The following is a 23,528-nucleotide window of genomic DNA, read 5'->3' as shown; positions in this document are numbered from 1 at the left end:
TCTAATCACCGTTCAACGTAAAGGAAAATAGCGGATCGTGCGTGCTGCAAGTCGTCTTCGCTCGGCAGACGTAAAATTAATTTGTCTCGGGATTGGCAGGTAGTCACGAAGGACGTTCGATGACCGGACAGTCTAGCAATCAGGCGGAAAAATTTCTGTTGCTCGCGTTCTGCGTTCGTGATAGCAAGGTTGCTAAGTGCTAACCCTTTGCAGCCGAGCGGTGACTCTGAGGCGCTTCTGAAATCGTTGCATCGCGTTCCAAGATCATTTTTGTATTGTCGAAAAAAATGGTTGAATGTGCAACTGTCGTCACGAGATTTCAATTTCATGCGTGTAAAATGCACTTTGTGATATTAAATAGAGATACTGTAAGTCAGACGAATTATTTTAGGTTTACAGTTAAGATGGATTTTGAGTGCAAAGGGTTAATAGAACACAATCGATAATTGTTAATAGAACGAGAAAATGATCGTTTTTCGTATGTTTTTCGTTGTTACTATCGTTTAAAATTAGATTAGCAAAATAAGGAGATAAAATACAAAAGAATAACATAAAAGATAATAATATATATAATAAAATACAAAAGACACGACTAACTAAGAAATTGCATTATTTCTAAAACAATTCTAGAAGATCGAAATTAGTACATCGACATTATCCGATGTCTTTTTCACATTTCTACTGTTTCAAGCTACGCAAAATGTACCTCGTTTACTTCATGCACGCATAAAATCCGCGCGGTCTATCGATAACAGTAGAATGAAATGTTTCGTTTCAGTACGAAGGAGCAACGTTCGCGTCTAGTAAATTACGTATGAAATCTTCATCAGGTGCCTGACTGGTTGTTAAATCGCAATTTTCTTAGCGATCCAGGTGTTTTACCCTGACTGGTACATAAATCACGGGGGCCGAGTAAGTCACCGGCGAGTGGCGGCCGCATCGAGAAGCAAAAAGCTTTCGGTTTCATCGTCGGAGCGATCCGGAGAAGTATAGTGGTCGCGGAACTGGTCCGAAGTGCCACGGCGAACCGCTTTCCACCGTTCGCGGAAAGGAAAACGTGTTCCCGACGACGGCTATAAGTCGTCGTCGCAGCTCGGGCCGGGGCGCACTCTCGCATCACGGGCGTCCTCTTCTTGCAGCGTCTGCAGCGACCGCGTTATTATGAAATAGAAATTCCGACCGCGATGGAATGCCGAACGACGAGTTCCCGAACGCAATAAGAACGAATCGGCGAGGAAGCCGCGGCTCGGTCAGCTTCGATTTCCTTTTGTACATCGACGCGAGCCGCGTTCCTTCCACCGGGATTCCGCCGCGCGATTCGCTCCTCGGTCGCGTGCCGATTCCGTGGAAACCGGCCAAAAATACCGCGGGATTCCATCCGGGAAAAATAATGAGCCCGATCCCGTGTTGACGACGATGTTAACGAGCCTGCGGAATTGCTTCGGACGCATTACCAGCGCGCCTAACCGTTCGCAGCAGCGATTTTCTTTGGACGCAGATGTTACAGGTGTTCGTTCCATGCCGCGCGATTCCGTCTCTTTTTCTTGCCGATCCCAGTTTCTTGCAACTTTCTCGCTGCGCCTTCGAAAATTCTGCAGGCACGACTGCGTTCGGGCCTCGCGATTTATCGAACCGGATTTTCGTCGATTTTCAGTATTTAAATTTTTGATTGTTTCAAGTGATGCAGTTTAATTCAATTTATTTGTATACACGGCTGAAAATCCATATTGTTGAATTTCAACGAACAGATTGAATACAAAAATCAATCTAGCAAATAGATTTTTATTTACCACCTAATGGGATTTAATCGTGAAGGCGACGTGAAGAGAGAACAAATTTTATATCTTCCTTAATTAAGATCTCTATCTCGAAATCTTCTTAAGATTTCTTTAATTAAATAAAAGTTCTGATTGAAAGTTCAAACAGTGAAAACTACTAAAGTTATTCCCATAACTGAACACAATGCAATAGTTAATGTCAAGGTCACGAGCAACCGTATACAAAAAAGATGCAGACGAATCTTCTGGGCTCCAGGGAACCTATACCAAGCGAGGACATTAAGATAATAACGCTGAAACCATAGAAGGACCTCGATCGAACCACGAGCTATCGTCGCATCCTATTGCATCGATAATTAAACGAAAATAAGAAGAATCAAACTAACAGTTTCGAAGCTCTACCGTATTACCTTTTTCGTCTCTGTTCACGTTCACGTTGGGACTGCGGACACGATCTCGTGCACGGATTCGCAAATGAAGTCGCCCCGCGCAAACCGATTAGGCTCGAAAAGTAACCGAAGGAACTGGAATTTCTCGAGATGCGTCCGTTCGGCGGCCACGGCACGCAAATCAGCGGGATCCTCTATTTTTTTTACAAAACGAACTTCGGCCACGCGACGCGCGTAAGCCGAAATCCGACTAGTTTTCGAGAAGAGCTGGAAACTTTTGGGACGCGACCAGCACGCAAATAAACAAGTTTCTCTATTCTCGGCGGGCTTTTGTAATCGGCCGCGCGATATTACGAGCATTTGTCGCTATTTCTGGCCGCGATGCCGCGCAAGGTAATCTATAATTGGTGTGCGTGCCGCGAATAATCCGAACGACCGGTTCGGGGCATCCGCGAGTCGGAATTCCGGCACGGTGACGAATTTCTCCAACTTTTACGCCGAATTATCGGAATGCCAGAGATTCCCGTACGATTTCACGCGGAGTTATTTCGCGATCGCTGGTCGATCGCCAAACGCGCGGCCTTTCTTTCCCGATCGGGCCGCCGCGCCGTTGAACCAGAAGAGACCGAGAACGGCGGCCCGCGATCCGTTTCTAGGGATCGCCCCCGCAACAATGATGCGCTTAACAAACGGATCTTTCAAGAGAACGGAATGCAGATTGATACAGAGAGAGAGAGAGAGAGAGAGAGAGAGAGAGACGCGCGCGCGTTTTATGGCCGGGCCACGAAACGCCGCCGTGCATTCCGAGGCCCTGTACAAACCGGCGCCTGATTTATGAAGCGAGCCGCCGATTTTTGTCTAGCCAGGCCGTGCACGGTTTCGATCGGCAGCCATATAGCGTAAACATCGTGCCGCGTTTCGTCGTTTTCTGGCATCTAGAATAAATTACTTCGTTACCGGAGTGTGGATCCTTGTGCATTTATAGCGGGCGCAGGGCTTGTGAAGTATCAGGCCACGTCCCGTGCCGGTGCTTTATCTACTGGCAATTGTTTTCGCAGTCTTCTTCTCTTTTGTTAACACGTTGATCGACGATTTCGGAATCACAAATGTTCGATCGAATTGTTCCGTTAATCTTGTTGGGCGATCGGTATTCTTGTTCTTAGTCGCGGAAATTCGATCAAGTTGAAACAGTTGGGCCGATAAAGTTGTTCTTTTAATTTAATTGAGATTAGTATACTTGTTATTGGTCACAAAAGTTGAAGCAATTGGGTTCATAAAGTTATTCCTTGAATCCTGTTATTTGATACGCTGTGAGATTAGCATGCTTGTTCTTGATCACAAAAGTTGCATCAAATTGAAGCGATGTGAGATTAGTATACTTGTTCTTGGTCACAAAAGATGCATTAAATTGAAGCAATTGAGTTAGTAAAGTTATTCCTTGAATCTTGTTATTTGGTACACTGTGAGATTAGTATACTTGTTCTTAGTCACAAAAATTGGATCAAATTAAAACAATTGGGTTAATAAAATTATTCCGTTAATCTTGCTATTTAATATACTGTGAAATTAGTATACTTGTTCTTAGTCACAAAGGTTGCATCAAATTGAAGCAATTAGATTAATAAAGTTATTCCTTTAATCTTGTTATTTGATACACTGTGAGATTAGTATACTTGTTCTCAGTAACAAATATTGGATAAAATTAAAACAATTTGGCTGATAAAATTATCCCATTAATCCTGTTATTTGATATATTGTGAGATTAGTTGGCATGCTAGAAGGCAAAGATAAGTAACCGAGGATTTTGAATTCATTTAAAAAATCAAGCAAGAGACCCTGGAATTGTTACAAAAGCTGTCAGCAGTTATATCTCTCTCTCTTCGATGCATTTATATAACGATTCCGCTTTCACATAATACAACTTTGCGACGTTCATGCCACGTCAAGCTATGATGTTAGAACGTCAAGCATTCCTTGCAACCGGGCTGTTCATTTTATGTATGATAAAAGCGACTAGACGAAATGTCAAACTGCAATAACATCAAAAGTATCTAACAACATTCCCACGTTCTATTCGTTACATTAAAATGATTAACAATTATTAACAGAAGACCTTTCCGTTCCCTAAAATCGATCTCGATAACATTTAACTTCGCACGAAGATCCACAGTCCACTCGCAACATCCTCCCACCTATCCTATTATTGTTAAAATTATTAACAATTATTAACAGAAGACCCTTCCGTTCCCCAAAATCGATCTCGATAACATTTAACTTCGCACGAAGATCCACAGTCCACTTGCAACATCCTCCCACCTATTCTATTATTGTTAAAATTATTAACAATTATTAACAGAAGACCCTTCCGTTCCCTAAAATCGATCTCGATAACATTTAACTTCGCACGAAGATCCACAGTCCACTTGCAACATCCTCCCACCTATTCTATTATTGTTAAAATTATTAACAATTATTAACAGAAGACCCTTCCGTTCCCTAGAGTCGATCTCGATAACATTTAACTTCGCACGAAGATCCCCCATTCGTCCTGCCATAAAGGATTGCCTGGAATTAGCGTAAGGATCTCGCGGCCGCCAGCCAGCCAAGGTCGAAGCTCGCGCCTCGGCTTCTGATTCGGTATTATCGTAACTCGTTAATTACCGTAACTCCGGCTTGTTCAACGATCGTAATTACCGGTAAGCATGCCGGAGAATGCTGTCAGCATCCCAGCGACACCCATCGCCGCTGTCGTCGTCGTGGTCGTCGAAGCAACGGTGACGGTCCCGGTGACCGAGAAAACGGATCCGTCGACGGCTGGCTCGTTTTTTATCGCGGCCAACGAAGAAGAAAAAAGGAAAAAAGAAAATAAAAAGACCGACGACGATTCGCCGTGGCGGTACGTGAGAGCGCCGGCCGTTTTCACCGGCGGAGGATTTGGAAAACTATTTTCTACCGAAGTTCGTTCGTGCTTTACGGCGCGCCGGGACGAGCCGAGCCGAGCGGAGATAACGTTCCGGAGAGGACCGTTAGGATATCGGCCGCGCGACGCGCCGGGGATCGAGATAACTTTCTCGTGGCGAGGCTCGCGTCGTATTTTTAACATTTCCGACAGAGATTTATCCCGTACAACGGAACCTGTAACACCGGGGCGTTTTCTGTTACACGTTGACTGTCTGTTTTACGACTGGTACAGGCGACACAGCCTAGGCGACTCGGCGATATCCGTCGCGGCGACGGCGACGGCCCGGCTAATCCGTCGGTGTCGCCTTACGCCCAGGGGTGTCAAACTCGCGGCCCGAGATGAACATTTTTGCGGCCCAGTCGATACATCCAACGCAAAGTAAAAATAAAATAGAAATGTGAATTAGAAATTTTGAAAGTAGTCTCGGCCAATCAAATTTCTCCCGAAATAGGAAAGATAGTATCAGAGAGAGATGTCAAGTATCAGGACGTAAACAATAATTTAACTTTATATATGTGTTTATTACAATGTACTAGTCAAAATAAAAATATTTGTTTCTATGAACATTGACTTCTTTTTTCTTTGCTGCCCACCTAAAGTTAAGCATTGTTTATTTGGCCCAAGTTAGCTTTTGAGTTTGACACCCCTGTCTTACGCGAACGCGCCGCGTCGGTCTCTTCTGTTCACGGAGAAAAGGGAACATAAAGGGCGCGAGGAAGCGTGCGATACCAGGAGGATGATGGCCTGGTTACGAGACGCTCCCACGCGACCAGCCAGAGGCGGCAGTGGACAGTCTTTGCGCTTGTCCGGGGCCTATCTAACTGTGTCGCTCGCAAGCTTTTCGTTAACTTTTACGTCCCGCTTTTGATCCGGCCTGGTCATTGTAGTTTTCAACGTGAAAGTCCGATCGACCGCTCTGGAAAGTCGCCTGGGCCCTTCCGAATCGATACGCGACGCCCCGGTGTTTCTAGGTTTCTCGTCTGGACACGTGTGACGCGGCGGAAGGGCTGGACGATGTTGGCTGGGTGCACCGATTTCCGTGCCTTCGAGCCGGTTTTCGATTTGTCGAAGCTTTCGTTCAATACTCGGATCTTCGTTTAATAGGGTGAAACTATATTTTGGTTTTTCAGGCATTTTTGTGTTTGGAAATGTCTTTTCGCGCGACGGGAAGTAGTGATTTAATGACGTTTTCGAGGAAATAAGAAAGGGTGTTCTTGACTCTAATTGCGTGCTCTTTCCAGAGGCTGCGTGGATAATTCCGTGCCCCGTATTTCTGTATGCCTCCATATTTCTGTGCTTCCTTTGATAATGTTTTCAATCTGTTTTGATTTTTTTGTTATATTGTTTTTTCGCGGTATAATGCAAGAGGGCGCCGAAATACGGATACGTTCTAAATTCTGGCCCTGTTATTGGATTTATTTTAAAGATATATGATATATAATATGATGCATGATCAGTGTTTTTCATCGTTGTTAGTGCTAAATGAATTGTAAATAATAAAAAGTAATTGCACAAAATAATAAAATAAAATAATTAAACATAATAAAAAAATGCAAATCATCAATTTACGTATGAAACGTTTCTTTCTGTATACATTTTCAAACAAGAGGCGCAGAAATTGGGACAACTACCCTATTTATTTAGCGGTAGTTTTATCGTGCAAAAAGTTTGCATCTAAATAATTGAGACCACGTTGAATATGAAACAAATTACACATTAATAAAAAGATTGTATTCATACAGACTGATGCTTGAAGAGAAGAATGTGTTGCTCAGAAAGTGCTACGTTCATTGTACCAAATTCTTTTTCAGAAGTACAGTGATACGTGTGCAGTCAACAATTACATTATTCTTTAAAAAGAAGAGATACTCTTTTTTTATATAAATAGATTCCTCTTTTATATAAATAGATTTTTTATATAAATATATAAATGGAATATAAATATGGAATAAATATGGAATATAAATATATTCCAGAGAAGAAAGTATTAAGGCCCGATGGTAAAAAATGGTTAATTCCAGAGATATTTCAAAGAAGGACTTGCTTTCACTTTGATTATTAGCTCGGAATCTACCGACGCGTCTGTCCATGGCTGGCCGAATCTACTTCTCGCGAATCCATGTGTATCCAGACGCGCAAACCTGGCGATCTTCGTACTCATTTTTCACCGAAGCGAGGACCTAGACAGAAAAAAAGTTATTCTTTCTTTTCGACTAATTTCTGCACCAGAGAGTCACCACCCGGTTATTTGTACCGCGAGTCGCGTCCCGTTAGCATCATTAGCACCTTATTTCAGGCACAATAGACTTCGGAGAATTTGCGGAACCCCTTCGCGTGCAGCGACGAAACGTGCGTTCCAATGTCCTTTACGAATTAAGTAATACGCGGCGTTCTGTCTATGTTTAGAAACGGATATCTCCAAATTAATTTATTCGCTTCGAACGAGTATCTTGTATGGGGTGTTTTTAATCCTTTTTTATACTTCGGCGAGCCTGACTCGCGATGAAAATATCTAGCAATAACCTGTCTAACCCTAGGTATGACTGTTATATCGCTTTTTTTTTATTAAAACGAAATAATATTCTATTGTCTTGCCATCGATATTTAAGCACTTGAGAGAGCACATAATAAATACTAAAGGAAAATAGAAACGGTCGTCTTGACCGGCATGGTAGATTTGGCGTTGACCCTCGCCAGGCGGTGGCTAGGTCAATTTTGACCCAGAGTGTCTAAATCGTTCATTTCGTTATTCAATTTTTGGCAATTAACTAGAATAATAGTTTCTGTTACATTAGGGACAACAGAAAGGCTAACAAGTCTGCAAGAAATATCTTCAAAAATATGTTTTGAAAAGCTGCCTTATAAATAAATATAAATATAATAATAATAATACTAATAATAAATATAAATATAATACATATATTATAATAAATACAAATATAATATATATATATATATATATATATATATATATATAAAATATAATAAATATAAATATAATACATATAATATAATAAAAATAGATATATTTTTATTTATATAAAATATTTGTAATTATTATATAATAAACATTGTTGATTCACCTGTAAAGATTGCACGCTCAAAATCAAGCCGTACAATAAATTCTCCCTAATTGTCCCTCAGATTGTTCCCAAAAATAGACAATTTGGGAAAAGGAGATACGGTTATTCGACCCTCGTGGCTCATTTTTACAGTCGTTGACAATCGGTAACTATAAAAACGATCCGCAAGACTCGAATATCAGCTCGAAATCTCCTCCTCCCAGATCGTCAATTTTTTGGTGTACGATCCGAACATCAATTAAGGAGAATTTACAGCAATACCTTGCACAGAGCTCGACGTTACCTGTGAGGTAACGTCGCAGCCGGTATGCCACCATCCGGAAATAGAACAGGAAATTCGCATGACTTATGGGATAACCTGCTAGTTCTAGAGAGCGCGCGCGAACAATGTATAAAAAGAAGTTATTATATCGCGGTCGTAAATAGCCGCTTACGCGCGACACGCGCGCGTCGAGTTCCCGGAACGATCCTGGAATGCGTCGGGAACTACCTGTCCAGGGTCCTGACGCAAACCGGAGAGACAATTGCGTGCGAAAATCCCCGACGATCTCGCCGCTGCGGCCGCCGCGGCATAGGCGCGCACACGGCGACCGGTAAACCCGGCCGGCCGCGCGGACGGATAACGAGCCGCGCGCGGTGACGCGCGAGCGCGTCTATTAACGAATTACCCCGGAGTTTGATAATTCCTCTAATTGGCCGATGTAAATGGAACGGACGGGACTGGTCGTTGTCGTCAGCCTCCACCGGATACGTGTCGTGGACGCCTCGTCCACGCTTCGCCAAACGGAACCGGCGCGCCGCGACGCGACGCCGCGCGTCCCGATGAAAAACGCGCTGAAAAACCGCTCGCTCGGCTCGGCTCGGCCTCTGGCGACACCGTGTCGCCGATCCGTGTCGCTGCAAAAATCCCGATCGATACAGTCATTCGACCGGGTCAGTCACCTCCGCGCGTTCCTCGCCTCAACACCCTTCGCGGAATGTGTCCCATCGGACAGGTCCGCCGCGCGGCTCGTCTATCATTAGAACGATTCACGTGTGTTTCACGTGGAAAACGGTCGACGATCGAGCTCCGCGGGCATATCGGTCCAAGGTGCGCGGTCAGAAAATTGCCGTAGAATCGAAGCCGAGTAACCCCGTTCGTGTCGTTCCGAGCAGCGAGATCGCGACGTTTCGAATTCGTGTCGGAAAAGTCCGAGGACGTTTGAACGCTGCGGACGACTGACGGCGCACTCGCGGATCGTCGAAGTATAGTAAATAAGTATAGCTAATTGATCCTCGGATTGGAGACAAAAGTGAATAATTTGGGAACAGGCGGCTCGTTTTTATAGTTGTCGATAATCGGTAATTTATTTATATCAAATATATTATTATTGTATATTTTATTATATATATTATTATATATATATATATATATATATTATTTATACGAAATTATTTAGATGCAAACTTTGTACACGATAAAACCATCACAAAGCATCATGAATAGGGTAGATGTCCCAGTTTCTGTGCCCCCGGACTGGAAATGTATAGAAGAAAACACGTTTCTTATGTAAATTGATGATTTGTATCTTTTTATTACGTTTGCTTATTATCGTGCAAGATTTCGAGATAAGTGTTACATTGTTTATAGTATAGTAAAGTCTGATCAATATTTTTCAATCGATGCTACAGCAGCTGCGACGAGTTTAAGGTAGCATGTCTTGTCAAATATCGGAAGAGACGCTTGCAGAAGATTTCTGTATAAATCAATTATTAATGTTTAATTATTTTATTTAATTATTCCGTTCAATTATTTTTTAATTAAATTCAATGATCCCCGGAACTCGAACGGTTAGGGAAGGGTAGATCATGAAGAAAAAAAAAATAAAAAGATGTCAAGCGAGATGTCTATTAACGATTATTGTCGGATCGGGGATAATGATTAATGATTGTCAAAAAATTCTCAGAAGATTGAAGGATTAAAGAAGAGTAGGTCATAGAGGGATGAATAGAAGGATGTTATAAGAAAAATGAATATTAATGATTATTGTCGGATCGAGGATAACGATTAACGACTGTCAACAAATTAACAATCAAGCTCCGATCATATCAACGTAAAATACACGATCAAAAAATTCTCAGCAATTTAGAGTATTAAAAAGGGGTTAATCACGGAAGAATGAATAGAAAGATGTCAATCAAGATGCCTATTAACGATCATAATCAGATCAAGGACAACGATCAACGATTGTTAACGATTCTTATCGGACGAAGGATAACGATTAACGATCAAGCTCCGATCGTATCGACGTAAAACACACGATCAAAGCATTCCCAGAAGTATAAAGGATCAAGACAGAGTAGATCACAGAATACGAATAGAAATACGTGAAGTAAGATGTCTATCAAGAATTATTGTCGGATCCAAAGTAGGCTGCAATTATCTCTAATCGTTCAGCAAACTTTTCTATCCTCGGTCTCCGTCGTTCCGTAGTTCGTTACTCGTGTCGCGCTGCCGCTGCTACTCGATTTCTGCTTCGAAAGCATTCGGAACCGATTAATCTTCGTGCCCGTCGTATTTCTCGATTTTTTACCGTGTCATATTCTGCGGAACGAGAATAAATCAATCCTCCGTTCGCAAGACGTTCGACCGCAACGCGGTTCGATATCTTCCTGTGCATCGTCTACGATTCATTCTCTCGAAGCGCGACGTGATAAATGAAGAACAATCCGTTGATTCGCGGCGCGAATCGAAGCGATAATAATCGATAACGATTGTCCGGAGTTTGTTCAGCTGCTCTTCTTGCTCGACCTGCCATAGTTAAAAACCGACTACAGTAATGTCTCCCTAATTGACGCTCAGATTGTTCCCAAAAATGGACAATCCGGGAAGAGGAGATACGATTATTCGAGCCTTGCGGCTCGCTTTTATAGTTGTTGAAAATCGATAAACATAAAAAACGAGCTACAAGGCTGTTGATAATTGGCGACTATAGAAACGAGCCGCAAGGCTCGAATGATCGTATCTCCTCTTCTCAAATTGTCCATTTTTGCGTGCAATATGAACGTCAATTAGGGACGAATGTACTGTACTACAATCACGTACTTCATTTCTCTTTATAGAAGTAACAATAATACATTCCTTCGGATTTTTAACGATTTCCATCGCAACATTTTTCCCAAGAAACAAATGTATTTAATAAATTCCTGATCAACGTGTCCTTGCAACCTTGATAATCCTAAAAAAAGGAACAAATTCAACCCCGTCATTCTCCTGTAAACGAAGTATTAAAAGGCAATGAACAATTCTCAGCGAAGCCTTTTGCACTAACACGTGATCTGCTACTTAACACAGTTGTTTAAACGACTGAATTTAGAATTTTACACTTACCGACAAAAGTTAAGAGGCTTCACATATCGTTAACATTTGACTAGAGTTCGACATTTTCAGAAATATACTTCTTATTCAATTAAAAGTACACATTACAGCGAAGCATATGACACATCGTTTGTATTTCAATGTAGTTTCACTCAGAACTAACTAGAATAAACAGAAGTTTAAGTGAAAAAAAGAAGTCCAAATATAAAGTAGAAGTTAAACAATTAAAAAAAAGAAAAGAATTAATATTTTCGTAGACGCGGTCAAATTTGTTCTCCTGCGTTAAGAAAGTCTACTACACCGAACAATATGTTTCTTAACTTCTGTCGGCAAGTGTAGCACGCTAAGTGAGCGGTTCCAGACGCAGCTATTTAAACGATCGAATAGAGCAGACGCAGATAGCTAAGGGACCCGATTAAATCGCAGCGAACAGAATGATACTCCAGAGAAATTTCAGGAGCAGTCGATTCACGACTGCTCGCAGATTCGTCAATATGTTCGCGCGACATCGAACATATTACCGCGGTACAGTAATGTCTCTCTAATTGACGCTCAGATTGTCCCCAAAAATGGACAATTTTGGAAAAGGAGATACGATTGTTCGAGCCTTGTGGCTCGTTCTTTTATGGTTATCGATTGTCAACAACTATAAAAACCTCGAATAATCGAGGCTATAATAAGGCTATAATAAAAAATAATATAAAATAAATATTATATATTATAATATATATATATATAATAATATATACTATAATATATATAATAATTATATTATAATATATATATATATATAATAATATATATTATAATATATTACAATATAAAATAAAAAAATATATAAGGCTATAATAAAAGGCTCGAATAATCGTATCCCCTCTTCCCAAATCGTCCATTTTTGTAGAAAATCTACAATTTACTGTATGTCGCGCGATTACTCTTGCCGCGGCAACCTTCCCGCGCGTCTTCGACGGCGCGGCTCGCGTCACCTTGGTCCCCGCGGCGCGGCGCCGTAAAACCGTGCCTGAAACGCGCGGCCCGCGGAATCGAAAGCCAGAGAGAAAGAGAGAGGCCGGCCCGGCCGGCGTGGAGGATTCAAGGTTTCCGTTTACGTAATGTATTCAGCGAGTCGTGTCTGTTACAGCGCATCCTGGAAATGGATCGAGTCGGATCGACAGAGGACACCGCCGTCACCGGTTGTTCTTCCCCGTGGAAATCCCTGAGGCGGATGGGAACGCGTCGGTGGATCACGCGACCCTGCGGCTGTTGCTCCACGGCGATTACAACGACCGATCGGAACTGGACGTTCAGCTGTACCTGAGGACGTTCGGGTCCAGAGAGCCGATCGCCCGGAAGAAGGTGTCGGCGCGGGACTCGAGATGGCTGGAGCTGGACTCGACCGCGGCCGTGGCATCCTGGCTGGAGGCCGGCCTGGAGAACCTGGGCCTCGAGCTCGAGTTCCTCCGGGACGAGCAACCAATCCGAAGAAGCTTCTCCGGGCCGGTTCTGAACGTGTTCACGGAGTCCTCGGTGTCGCCGAGCGCCAGGTCGAAGCGGTCGACGCCCGAGGAGCTGATGTCGCTGCACAGAAGCCGCCGGACCAAGTGCAAAGGCGAGAGCAAGAAGTGCTGCAGGCACGAGCTGACCGTGATGTTCAAGGACCTGAAGGGCTTCGAGTTCATCGTCTATCCGAAGACGTTCGACGCGGGCTACTGCAAGGGTCGCTGCCCGCCCAGGTACAACCCGGCCCATCATCACGCTCTTCTGCAGAGCTTGCTGTGGAAGGAGGACAGGAAGAAGGTGCCGAAACCGTGCTGCGCGCCCAGCAAGCTCGACCAGCTGATGATCGTCTACTTCGACGAGAACGACTCCACGCAGCTGAAGGTCTCCTACTGGAAGAACATCCAAGTGCTCGAGTGCGCCTGCTCTTGAATCGTCCAGCTTCCGCTAGAGTAATGCCTCGATAACCTTACTTTTGGGCCCGATGGGTCCTTCGATTCGATTCCCGTTCAAGTCCTTCGAAAGGGTATAATATTAAGGTTTAAAAGTTGCTCGAACAGTCTGCCTAAATTGTTCTGAACGACGATTTCGTTCGGAGACTAGGAACTAAGAGCGTTCAGCAACGGTGTTCAGACGTGGATTCCTGAATCGCGGGGTTACAGTTGTTGTCCTACAGACGTCCCTACGTCGCGGGGTGTGCTGGGGGGAACGAAATAGAATTTTTGCCCGGGTTTCGGAGACTTGGAAAATGGGAGCGGGCCACGGCGAGAGAAAATACGACGGGGCCCCTTCTCTGGCTGGTTGCGTACCACGGCCGCCGGTCCTAACGGATAATGGAGATAAAGAGCGACAGTTATGGAGGCATTACTGCAGCTATTTAGTGCGGCGAGGCGCGCGTGAGATAGAAGGGACAGAAAATGCTTAGAGAGGAACGAGAACTGAACGCGGTTTACTGTCGCCCGAGGACTCACCAAAGAATCGTCCGAACGGCGTTCGGTGGTGCCGTTTCGCGGTCGTTAAGTTGTACCTGCGCTTCGAACGTGTGGCTTCCACGGTTTTTTACGAGAGTCACGGTATGCTATAGCCCGTCGACTGTAAAAGTCGCTGTAATTCCGCGGACAATTAAGCTGCGACGAAGCGGGGGAACGTCCTTCTCTGTGCCGGCGGACGGCCGCGAACGCGATCCCCGGGCATCACCGAATGCCCAGATACCCGCGTAATCGCGGGTCTTCTATTGACTGTGATACTAAGATATCTGCTTGACATTATTACTCATAAATAATCGTACTTCGTATCGTTGAATGGTTCTCTCGGTTTTTTTTTCTTTTCTTAAATTACCCTTGTACATACGCGAAGTTAGTTCTTAATTGATCGCCGGCCCCCTGAGAAAGAACTTGCGGATCTACCGACAAAAGAGGAGACGACGACGACGACGACGACGACGACGACAAAGAAGAAGAAAAGGAAGTCGATAAGTCACCGACACCACGATATCTCATCGCGCCGCATGCATTCTTTTAATTTATTTCGATCATTCTGGGGTTAGAACGTAGATGTATGGGTGTATCCACAGCGCGTATTTGCGAGCCGAGTATTAAATGCAGAAGACAGATTCGAAATCTATTTATACGCGAGGATCGCTGCTTCATAGAGTTTTCTTCTGCTCGAGGTTTCGTTAGTTCCTAATAGAGTTACAGAGCGTATCTCTTTGACACCGTGCTCCCCCCACCCCTCTCCACACCTCTCTCTCTCCCTTTATTTTGTCATTCTCCGGACGTCGTCGCTGTAAAAGAAGCGTTATCGTTAAAGGCGAAATACTCTCATCCTCCTTTACGTACGCATATCACGCATCTATTGTATATTTTTCACATCAATAAAAAGAAACATCTAGACGTTACTCCTTTTCCACGTCCCGCGAGGCATACGAAACGTGTGCGCCGTTACGTCGCAAATTCGTCGACAGACCGCTGCCCGCGTCGGGCTGTCCTTCGCGAACCGACTTCCGGTCGACTCGCGTTACTCTTTATATCTTCTCTAATCGGCCATCGATGATGTAACGACGAAATAAAAATTTATTCGTTATTTATATAACAGAGCGTTTAGTAGTAACCGTGTGTCTCGACCGCAGAACTTTTCGCGGGCAACCTTTTCTCCATCCGATGCAGCTCCGAATCCGATCCTGCAACGTTCTCCGACATTTATGAGGCAACGAGAGAGACGTTGCTCAACGCGACAATCGTCGTTATCGGCGGTGTTACACATGGCAAGCGACAGAAATCCGCTGAACAACGGGTCTTGTAAGCTGTGTAGCCGCGAGGGGTTATCGTCGCGCGACAGCAATAAAGTTTCGCCGGGCGCACGATGTCGCTTGCCCCGAGCGGGGCCGAAGGTCACCGGCGAACCGGAGAGTTATGCAATCGTAGACAATTCATTCATATTGTTGCGGTATCTGCCGCGCTTTTAATTCCGGGCTAATCGCGTTCTGCTTTTCGCCGGTTGACAAACGTTCGCGGCGGAGTTTAATTCATTCGGTAGTTTGAAACACACCAATCTCCTACGCATAAACGTTAGCGAGAAACGAATACGATTATCTTCGGTCCGTCTTGCCGGTGCCCCTCTTTCCGGAGAACAAGTGTCTCGGCATCTTCGTGCCGATGAATCGATCCGCCTCGCCCTTCAGACCCTTCTTCGCGATCTTCTTCTTCAGCGCCTTGTGCGCTATGTTCTTCAGCTTCGTCTTCATGGCGACGTTCTTCACGCCCATGTCGTCGCGAGCCGGTCTCGAATTGCTTCGAGCTCGCGACTGCGAGACAGAGTCCACACGCATGCGTTTCTTGGCCGGCTGAGACAGCGACCTTGATCGGCCCCTTGTTTTCATGAAGTGCGCCTGGTTGTCAGAAGCGTAATCGATTAGTACCTTTCAATAGCAATTGATAGTAGACTTCTAAAAAAAGTTCATCATGCTACTTACCTCCTCGGTACCCTCCATGTCGATGCCCAGGTCTTCCATTTGCTCCTTCAGCTTCGTTACCGATCTGTCTCGGCCTCTTGCCACTGCCGTGCGCGGCATCACAGGTTTCGTCGAGGCCTTCTGGATCATCGCCTCGTCCTTCATGATCGCCTTCTTGTCCCGAATCTGCTTGGCCAACTGCACGATCTCCTTCATCGTGTCGGACAACTCCGGCACCTTGTAGTCGTACATACCAGCCTCTTCTCGAAGCTGTTCCTCCCTCTCGAGTTGGTTCAATTTCTGCGAACGAAGAAAGTATTAGTACCTGGCTTTCGATCAGACTAACTTTTGTGGGCTTATGCGAATACGAACCTCGAATATATCTGGGTCGATATAATCGGCGATATTGTGGCCCTCCCAGATTTCGGGGATAATGTCGAATTTCTGGTCTCCCTCGATATCATAATTCTTCTTCAAGTCCAGGACGTAATCGTCGCCCTGTTCTTCTTCTATGTGTCGCTCCAATTTCCGTTTTCTCGCCATCTGTTCTGCAGCCGCTTGCCTCTTCTTCAGAACGCTCTCCGGAATGCACGGCGCGCGGACCTTATCGTCCCTTGGCACCGGTTGCGCGACGTGCAGACGATTCAGCAGTCCATCCACCTGTAATTAGTAAATAATATATTAAACACTCCATTCTTTAAAACTCGACCGAACAATTTATTTATTTCGTTCACCTTCTTCGTTCGTATCTTTTGATCGACACGGTAGGTCAACAGACGTTCGCAAGCCTGTATTTTCAAGTCCATCACCCCGAAGTCGGTTATCGTGCTCATCTCTAATACAGGCACTTCTTTATCTTCCAACGACTTCAGAAGCGTTTGTTTTTCCTCTGGAAGTTCCTCCAACCGTAAGACGTCTACTTTATTCAATACAACCGTCAACGGTTTGTTCGCAAAAAGAGGTTTGATAGATTCGAATAGCTTCACCTGAAAAACGATTTCACACGATTAATTTATTCGAAGGTCAATGCAGACGACGCGCGAATCTGGTTCAAGTGTCACCTGTTCGTCCAACGTGTGACCACATTGCTCTGAAATGTCGCAGAAATAAAGTACAGCTGCTCGCAAGTGCGCTAACGCAGTTATCGCTTGCATTTCTATGACGTTTCGGTCTTCGAGCGAGTGATCTAGGATTCCGGGAGTGTCGATCACTTGCCACCTCAAGTATTTGTAATCCGTGTGACCGACGTACAATGATTTCGTTGTGAACGCGTACGGCTGAACTTCAACGTCGGCTCTCGTGATCTGTAATTGAAAAGTTAGTTCATTTCCTCCAAATTGTTTGTCTGTTTCTAATGTTCTATACATAAAAAATTAGGTCACCTTGTTTATGAAACTGCTTTTACCAACATTTGGGAAGCCACAGATTATAATGGTACGTGTATAGGGGTCTATACTGGGTAACCTGGCCAAGTGCTGACGAACTTGTTCGAGATAAGCCAGATTCGCTGCCTGCCTTTTCATAATGGTGGCCATGCGACCCAAGGCAGCCTTCTTCAGTTGTTTACATCGGTACAGGGAATCTCCGAACTTCATTAAACGCACGTAATCCTTTGATACGCTATTATCATAAAATGTGTTTACTTTTTAAGTAACGTGTACATCAATGGAATAAAATAAAATATTGTTTCAGATATTAATTACCTGTCGATTAAATGTCTTGCTATATTTATCTGACCCAAGGCTAATTTGTAGTGATCTTTGTCGTACAGAACGTTCATTAAATCGGCATAAAATGGATGAACATCGTCGAGTTTGGGAAATTCTTGTATTATTTGGGACAATCTATCGTGGAAATTCTGCTGTGTGAACTTCACTTTGCGCATATAAAACGATCGTATCCTGGTGATTTTATAATTCTTGTGGACAACCGTGGGCGTTTTACGCTGTGTCTTCGACAATATTATGTCGATGAAGTCCTAACAATAAAGAATAAAACGTTAACGTCAAAATATATTTAACCGTAAATAGAAGATCGAGAATATGTCAACTAACCTTTGCGGTGGGGACCACCGCAATTTTCTTGAAATTGTACAAAGCCATTGTTGCGTGTTCTTCAAAAATCACCACTTCAGAAAAATATCAAATTGCACAAGTCGTGTAATAACAATGCGCCCGGTTTTTAATTATAAACGCGTTCCTAACCGTGTACAGGACAAAAACACGTGTACGACGACATTGCACAGATATTGCAATCGTATAGAAAGGACGTTAATTCCGTGATCAAATTGACATGACAATGGCGCTCCTTGTGGCGAAATCTGGAAGCTCTGTTCAGGGTCCGTACAGCGCCAATTAGCGCGTCGCGAAACGCTGAAACTGCTGGCCGAAGCAGAGCTTCCAGATTTCGCCGCAAGTGGCGCCACTGTTTCGCTAGCAGCTTCAGCGTTTCGTCGTTCACTAATTGGCGTTCTAACGGAGGCCGAAATGAACTTCGTAATTTCGTCACTATCGGCGCCACTATTGCGTGACTGTAAATTGTAACAATAGAGCATCACGTAAGAAACATTTGAATTCCTCTAGAGCAGTGATTCCCGAACGGTTTTTAAGGTACAATCCAGTTTTGGGCGAGTGCTCAACCTTCCACCGAAACCACAGTTTCTTAACAAAACAGGTACATTTGTATCGCTCTACGTTTCTGTTTACAAAATACATAGGTATTGATAAAACGTGTTTTCCTCTGCTAGGGAAATCCTTAGAAGGTCATGGTCTTGAGAACCACTGTCGGAGAGTATACCCGATTGTTTCGAAAAGCAAATATTATTTGCGCGTTGGAAATCAAATCAAATCAAATATTTTGACTCGTATTTAGAGACCTTTATAAATGTGGGCTGCTTAAATTTCAAATTCCAAGGATCGTTCGTTACACTCGACAAAGCCAACGACGCCGACAGGAAAAAACAGTAAACGATATTCCGAGGTCTCGAAACAACAACAGCGAAACTTAGGAGCACCCGTAATAGTCGAATCTCATTCAAGCGCATTGTCTCACTACGTTATACCGAAAATACTGAAACAGAATCACGAATTAAGAAGTAACAGTTATCCCGGCTACAACCTGTCGCGTGTGCGACGTAACAATCCCAAGAAGGAGGAAGCTTGCATTATCGTAGCCGAATCGGTAAATCCAAACAATAACGCCGATACTGGCACAGCTACGTCCTCGAATAACAATCGCAGACCACGAAGAGCTAGAACATCGTTAACATCGGGAAAGGACAATGTTGCGGATACATGGAACGAAAACGAACCGTCCGCTTCTTTCGAGGACTGCCTCAGAAACCTACGGATCGATAAAACTGAAGCAGCCGGCAGTTTACCGAACGCGGAAACTGAATTTTCATCGTCTAAAAAGACCTAGAACAGGGATCAGGGTCCGATACGGTTTTATTCGTTGAGAAACAAGATTGTAGCGGTGATGTCGGGAAGGACGCAATTTTGTTTCACCGGTAAGATCGTTTTGAAAGTGATATTTGGAACGGTGGAAGTTTACGGATATTTGATCAACGAGGCCTCCAAACCGTTCGAGATCTACTCTCCCAGAGGATACAGTAGCATTTGCGTGAAAGCTGTGGACAGAGTGTGCAAATCATGTCCGAGAAGGTCAAGAACAATTATCCGGAGCATTTGTCCAAGGAAGTAATAAATCAGGTGAATAGAGAGAGGTTTTACCACATTTTATTGTCTATAAAAAAAAAAAGGTGACGGGCGAGGGCATGCGAATGTTGATGTTATCGTAGGTCTCGAAGAGGGTCTCGTGGGGAGCTCGTAATGATCTCTTACATCAGCGAGATTCTGCGAGATCCCGTGGATTCAATGTAAGGTTATGTCGCTTGCCCCGTGCGGGGCCGAAGGTCACCGGCGAACCGGAGAGTTATGCAATCGTAGACAATTCATTCATATTGTTGCGGTATCTGCCGCGCTTTTAATTCCGGGCTAATCGCGTTCTGCTTCTCGCCGGTCCGCAACAGCAGCGCGGGCACTACGCCCTCAGGTGTAGTGAGCTGGAGCGGTGGGAAGCGGGAAACCGTGACCACACTTTCGAGCGGTGCGAGCCACGCGAACGCTCACATGAGCGCTGCGGGGTTCGCACGGCCCGAACCCGTAAGAAGCCGAGCGAAAGCTGGTGACCCGCCTCCCCGTGGTCCCCGCTGGTAACATCGGGCCCCCACTCAATGCAGTCGGTATCTTCTTACCGGCGGCGGAGAGGAGGGGAACGATGGCTAAAGGTGTCACTTCCGAAAGGACGGCTTACCTCCCTGATGATCCTGTAAGGGTGAAGAGAGGGTTTTTCCGAGTCTGGTGCGCATAGACGCCAGCCATGCGCACACCCCCCTGGTGGTGAGCGCTAAATTAACATCGCTGTAGTAGGCATCAGCCTGGAACAGCTTGAGCGTGCCACGGCTCCTTTATGCTCAATTGAAGACAATAACTGCTTCTCGCCGGTTGACAAACGTTCGCGGCGGAGTTTAATTCATTCGGTAGTTTGAAACACACCAATCTCCTACGCATAAACGTTAGCGAGAAACGAATACGATTATCTTCGGTCCGTCTTGCCGGTGCCCCTCTTTCCGGAGAACAAGTGTCTCGGCATCTTCGTGCCGATGAATCGATCCGCCTCGCCCTTCAGACCCTTCTTCGCGATCTTCTTCTTCAGCGCCTTGTGCGCTATGTTCTTCAGCTTCGTCTTCATGGCGACGTTCTTCACGCCCATGTCGTCGCGAGCCGGTCTCGAATTGCTTCGAGCTCGCGACTGCGAGACAGAGTCCACACGCATGCGTTTCTTGGCCGGCTGAGACAGCGACCTTGATCGGCCCCTTGTTTTCATGAAGTGCGCCTGGTTGTCAGAAGCGTAATCGATTAGTACCTTTCAATAGCAATTGATAGTAGACTTCTAAAAAAAGTTCATCATGCTACTTACCTTCTCGGTACCCTCCATGTCGATGCCCAGGTCTTCCATTTGCTCCTTCAGCTTCGTTACCGATCTGTTTCGGCCTCTTGCCACTGCCGTGCGCGGCATCACAGGTTTCGTCGAGGCCTTCTGGATCATCGCCTCGTCCTTCATGATCGCCTTCTTGTCCCGAATCTGCTTGGCCAACTGCACGATCTCCTTCATCGTGTCGGACAACTCCGGCACCTTGTAGTCGTACATACCAGTCTCTTCTCGAAGCTGTTCCTCCCTCTCGAGTTGGTTCAATTTCTGCGAACGAAGAAAGTATTAGCACCTGGCTTTCGATCAGACTAACTTTTGTGGGCTTATGCGAATACGAACCTCGAATATATCTGGGTCGATATAATCGGCGATATTGTGGCCCTCCCAGATTTCGGGGATAATGTCGAATTTCTGGTCTCCCTCGATATCATAATTCTTCTTCAAGTCCAGGACGTAATCGTCGCCCTGTTCTTCTTCTATGTGTCGCTCCAATTTCCGTTTTCTCGCCATCTGTTCTGCAGCCGCTTGCCTCTTCTTCAGAACGCTCTCCGGAATGCACGGCGCGCGGACCTTATCGTCCCTTGGCACCGGTTGCGCGACGTGCAGACGATTCAGCAGTCCATCCACCTGTAATTAGTAAATAATATATTAAACACTCCATTCTTTAAAACTCGACCGAACAATTTATTTATTTCGTTCACCTTCTTCGTTCGTATCTTTTGATCGACACGGTAGGTCAACAGACGTTCGCAAGCCTGTATTTTCAAGTCCATCACCCCGAAGTCGGTTATCGTGCTCATCTCTAATACAGGCACTTCTTTATCTTCCAACGATTTCAGAAGCGTTTGTTTTTCCTCTGGAAGTTCCTCCAACCGTAAGACGTCTACTTTATTTAATACAACCGTCAACGGTTTGTTCGCGAAAAGAGGTTTGATAGATTCGAATAGCTTCACCTGAAAAACGATTTCACACGATTAATTTATTCGAAGGTTAATGCAGACGACGCGCGAATCTGGTTCAAGTGTCACCTGTTCGTCCAACGTGTGACCACATTGCTCTGAAATGTCGCAGAAATAAAGTACAGCTGCTCGCAAGTGTGCTAACGCAGTTATCGCTTGCATTTCTATGACGTTTCGGTCTTCGAGCGAGTGATCTAGGATTCCGGGAGTGTCGATCACTTGCCACCTCAAGTATTTGTAATCCATGTGACCGACGTACAATGATTTCGTTGTGAACGCGTACGGCTGAACTTCAACGTCGGCTCGCGTGATCTGTAATTGAAAAGTTAGTTCATTTCCTCCAAATTGTTTGTCTGTTTCTAATGTTCTATACATAAAAAATTAGGTCACCTTGTTTATGAAACTGCTTTTACCAACATTTGGGAAGCCACAGATTATAATGGTACGTGTATAGGGGTCTATACTGGGTAACCTGGCCAAGTGCTGACGAACTTGTTCGAGATAAGCCAGATTCGCTGCCTGCCTTTTCATAATGGTGGCCATGCGACCCAAGGCAGCCTTCTTCAGTTGTTTACATCGGTACAGGGAATCTCCGAACTTCATTAAACGCACGTAATCCTTTGATACGCTATTATCATAAAATGTGTTTACTTTTTAAGTAACGTGTACATCAATGGAATAAAATAAAACATTGTTTCAGATATTAATTACCTGTCGATTAAATGTCTTGCTATATTTATTTGACCCAAGGCTAATTTGTAGTGATCTTTGTCGTACAGAACGTTCATTAAATCGGCATAAAATGGATGAACATCGTCGAGTTTGGGAAATTCTTGTATTATTTGGGACAATCTATCGTGGAAATTCTGCTGTGTGAACTTCACTTTGCGCATATAAAACGATCGTATCCTGGTGATTTTATAATTCTTGTGGACAACCGTGGGCGTTTTACGCTGTGTCTTCGACAATATTATGTCGATGAAGTCCTAACAATAAGGAATAAAACGTTAACGTCAAAATATATTTAACCGTAAATAGAAGATCGAGAATATGTCAACTAACCTTTGCGGTGGGGACCACCGCAATTTTCTTGAAATTGTACAAAGCCATTGTTGCGTGTTCTTCAAAAATCACCACTTCGGAAAAATATCAAATTGCACAAGTCGTGCAATAACAATGCGCCCGGTTTTTAATTATAAACGCGTTCCTAACCGTGTACAGGACAAAAACACGTGTACGACAACATTGCACAGATATTGCAATCGTATAGAAAGGACGTTAATTCCGTGATCAAATTGACATGACAATGGCGCTCCTTGTGGCGAAATCTGGAAGCTCTGTTCAGGGTCCGTACAGCGCCAATTAGCGCGTCGCGAAACGCTGAAACTGCTGTCCGAAGCAGAGCTTCCAGATTTCGCCGCAAGTGGCGCCACTGTTTCGCTAGCAGCTTCAGCGTTTCGTCGTTCACTAATTGGCGTTCTAACGGAGGCCGAAATGAACTTCGTAATTTCGTCACTATCGGCGCCACTATCGCGTGACTGGTAAATTGTAAACACTTCA

At 44.6% G+C, this 23,528-nt stretch overlaps 3 protein-coding genes across 8 annotated transcripts in view; 1 reads left to right on the top strand and 2 right to left on the bottom strand.

The window, feature by feature from the left end:
- Positions 1–15,158, top strand: part of mav (TGF-beta domain-containing family member maverick) — a 53,247-nt gene extending 38,089 nt beyond the window's left edge. For all 6 annotated transcript variants that reach the window (XM_076520249.1, XM_076520248.1, XM_076520247.1 and 3 more), the window contains one exon: positions 12,712–15,158. In XM_076520249.1, the coding sequence (XP_076376364.1) occupies positions 12,712–13,499 (788 nt within the window). In that variant the 3' untranslated portion in view covers positions 13,500–15,158. The remainder of the gene's footprint in view (positions 1–12,711) is intronic.
- LOC117225007 (nucleolar GTP-binding protein 1) lies at positions 14,893–18,285 on the bottom strand. The gene is made up of 8 exons (XM_033478289.2): positions 18,072–18,285; positions 17,721–17,995; positions 17,400–17,637; positions 17,079–17,321; positions 16,752–17,003; positions 16,390–16,677; positions 16,039–16,317; positions 14,893–15,954 (listed from the first exon to the last, which is right to left on the bottom strand). Exons 1-8 carry the CDS (start codon positions 18,117–18,119, stop codon positions 15,655–15,657), a joined length of 1,923 nt encoding a protein of 640 aa, XP_033334180.2. The 5' UTR covers positions 18,120–18,285; the 3' UTR covers positions 14,893–15,654.
- Positions 18,286–19,738: 1,453 nt separating this feature from the next.
- LOC143259160 (nucleolar GTP-binding protein 1-like) lies at positions 19,739–23,243 on the bottom strand. The gene is made up of 8 exons (XM_076520250.1): positions 23,031–23,243; positions 22,680–22,954; positions 22,359–22,596; positions 22,038–22,280; positions 21,711–21,962; positions 21,349–21,636; positions 20,998–21,276; positions 19,739–20,913 (listed from the first exon to the last, which is right to left on the bottom strand). The coding sequence occupies exons 1-8, from the start codon at positions 23,076–23,078 to the stop codon at positions 20,614–20,616; spliced, it is 1,923 nt and encodes a 640-aa protein (XP_076376365.1). The 5' UTR covers positions 23,079–23,243; the 3' UTR covers positions 19,739–20,613.
- Between the last annotated feature and the right edge of the window lie 285 nt (positions 23,244–23,528).

This window comes from Megalopta genalis, chromosome 3, assembly GCF_051020955.1.
Source record: "Megalopta genalis isolate 19385.01 chromosome 3, iyMegGena1_principal, whole genome shotgun sequence".
NCBI classification, from domain to species: domain Eukaryota; kingdom Metazoa; phylum Arthropoda; class Insecta; order Hymenoptera; family Halictidae; genus Megalopta; species Megalopta genalis.
This window is presented reverse-complemented; position numbering and strand designations above follow the sequence as displayed.

Bases quoted from the DNA above. Each gene is read 5' to 3' on its own strand.
- LOC117225007 (XM_033478289.2), bottom strand. From the start codon at position 18,119: ATGGCTTTGTACAATTTCAAGAAAATTGCGGTGGTCCCCACCGCAAAG. The intron at 17,322-17,399 runs GTGACCTAATTT...TTTCAATTACAG, and splicing joins AAAGCAGTTTCATAAACAAG to ATCACGAGAGCCGACGTTGA. The intron at 16,318-16,389 runs GTTCGTATTCGC...CTTCGTTCGCAG, and splicing joins TCGACCCAGATATATTCGAG to AAATTGAACCAACTCGAGAG.
- LOC143259160 (XM_076520250.1), bottom strand. From the start codon at position 23,078: ATGGCTTTGTACAATTTCAAGAAAATTGCGGTGGTCCCCACCGCAAAG. The intron at 22,955-23,030 runs GTTAGTTGACAT...CCTTATTGTTAG, and splicing joins CGGTGGTCCCCACCGCAAAG to GACTTCATCGACATAATATT. The intron at 22,281-22,358 runs GTGACCTAATTT...TTTCAATTACAG, and splicing joins AAAGCAGTTTCATAAACAAG to ATCACGCGAGCCGACGTTGA.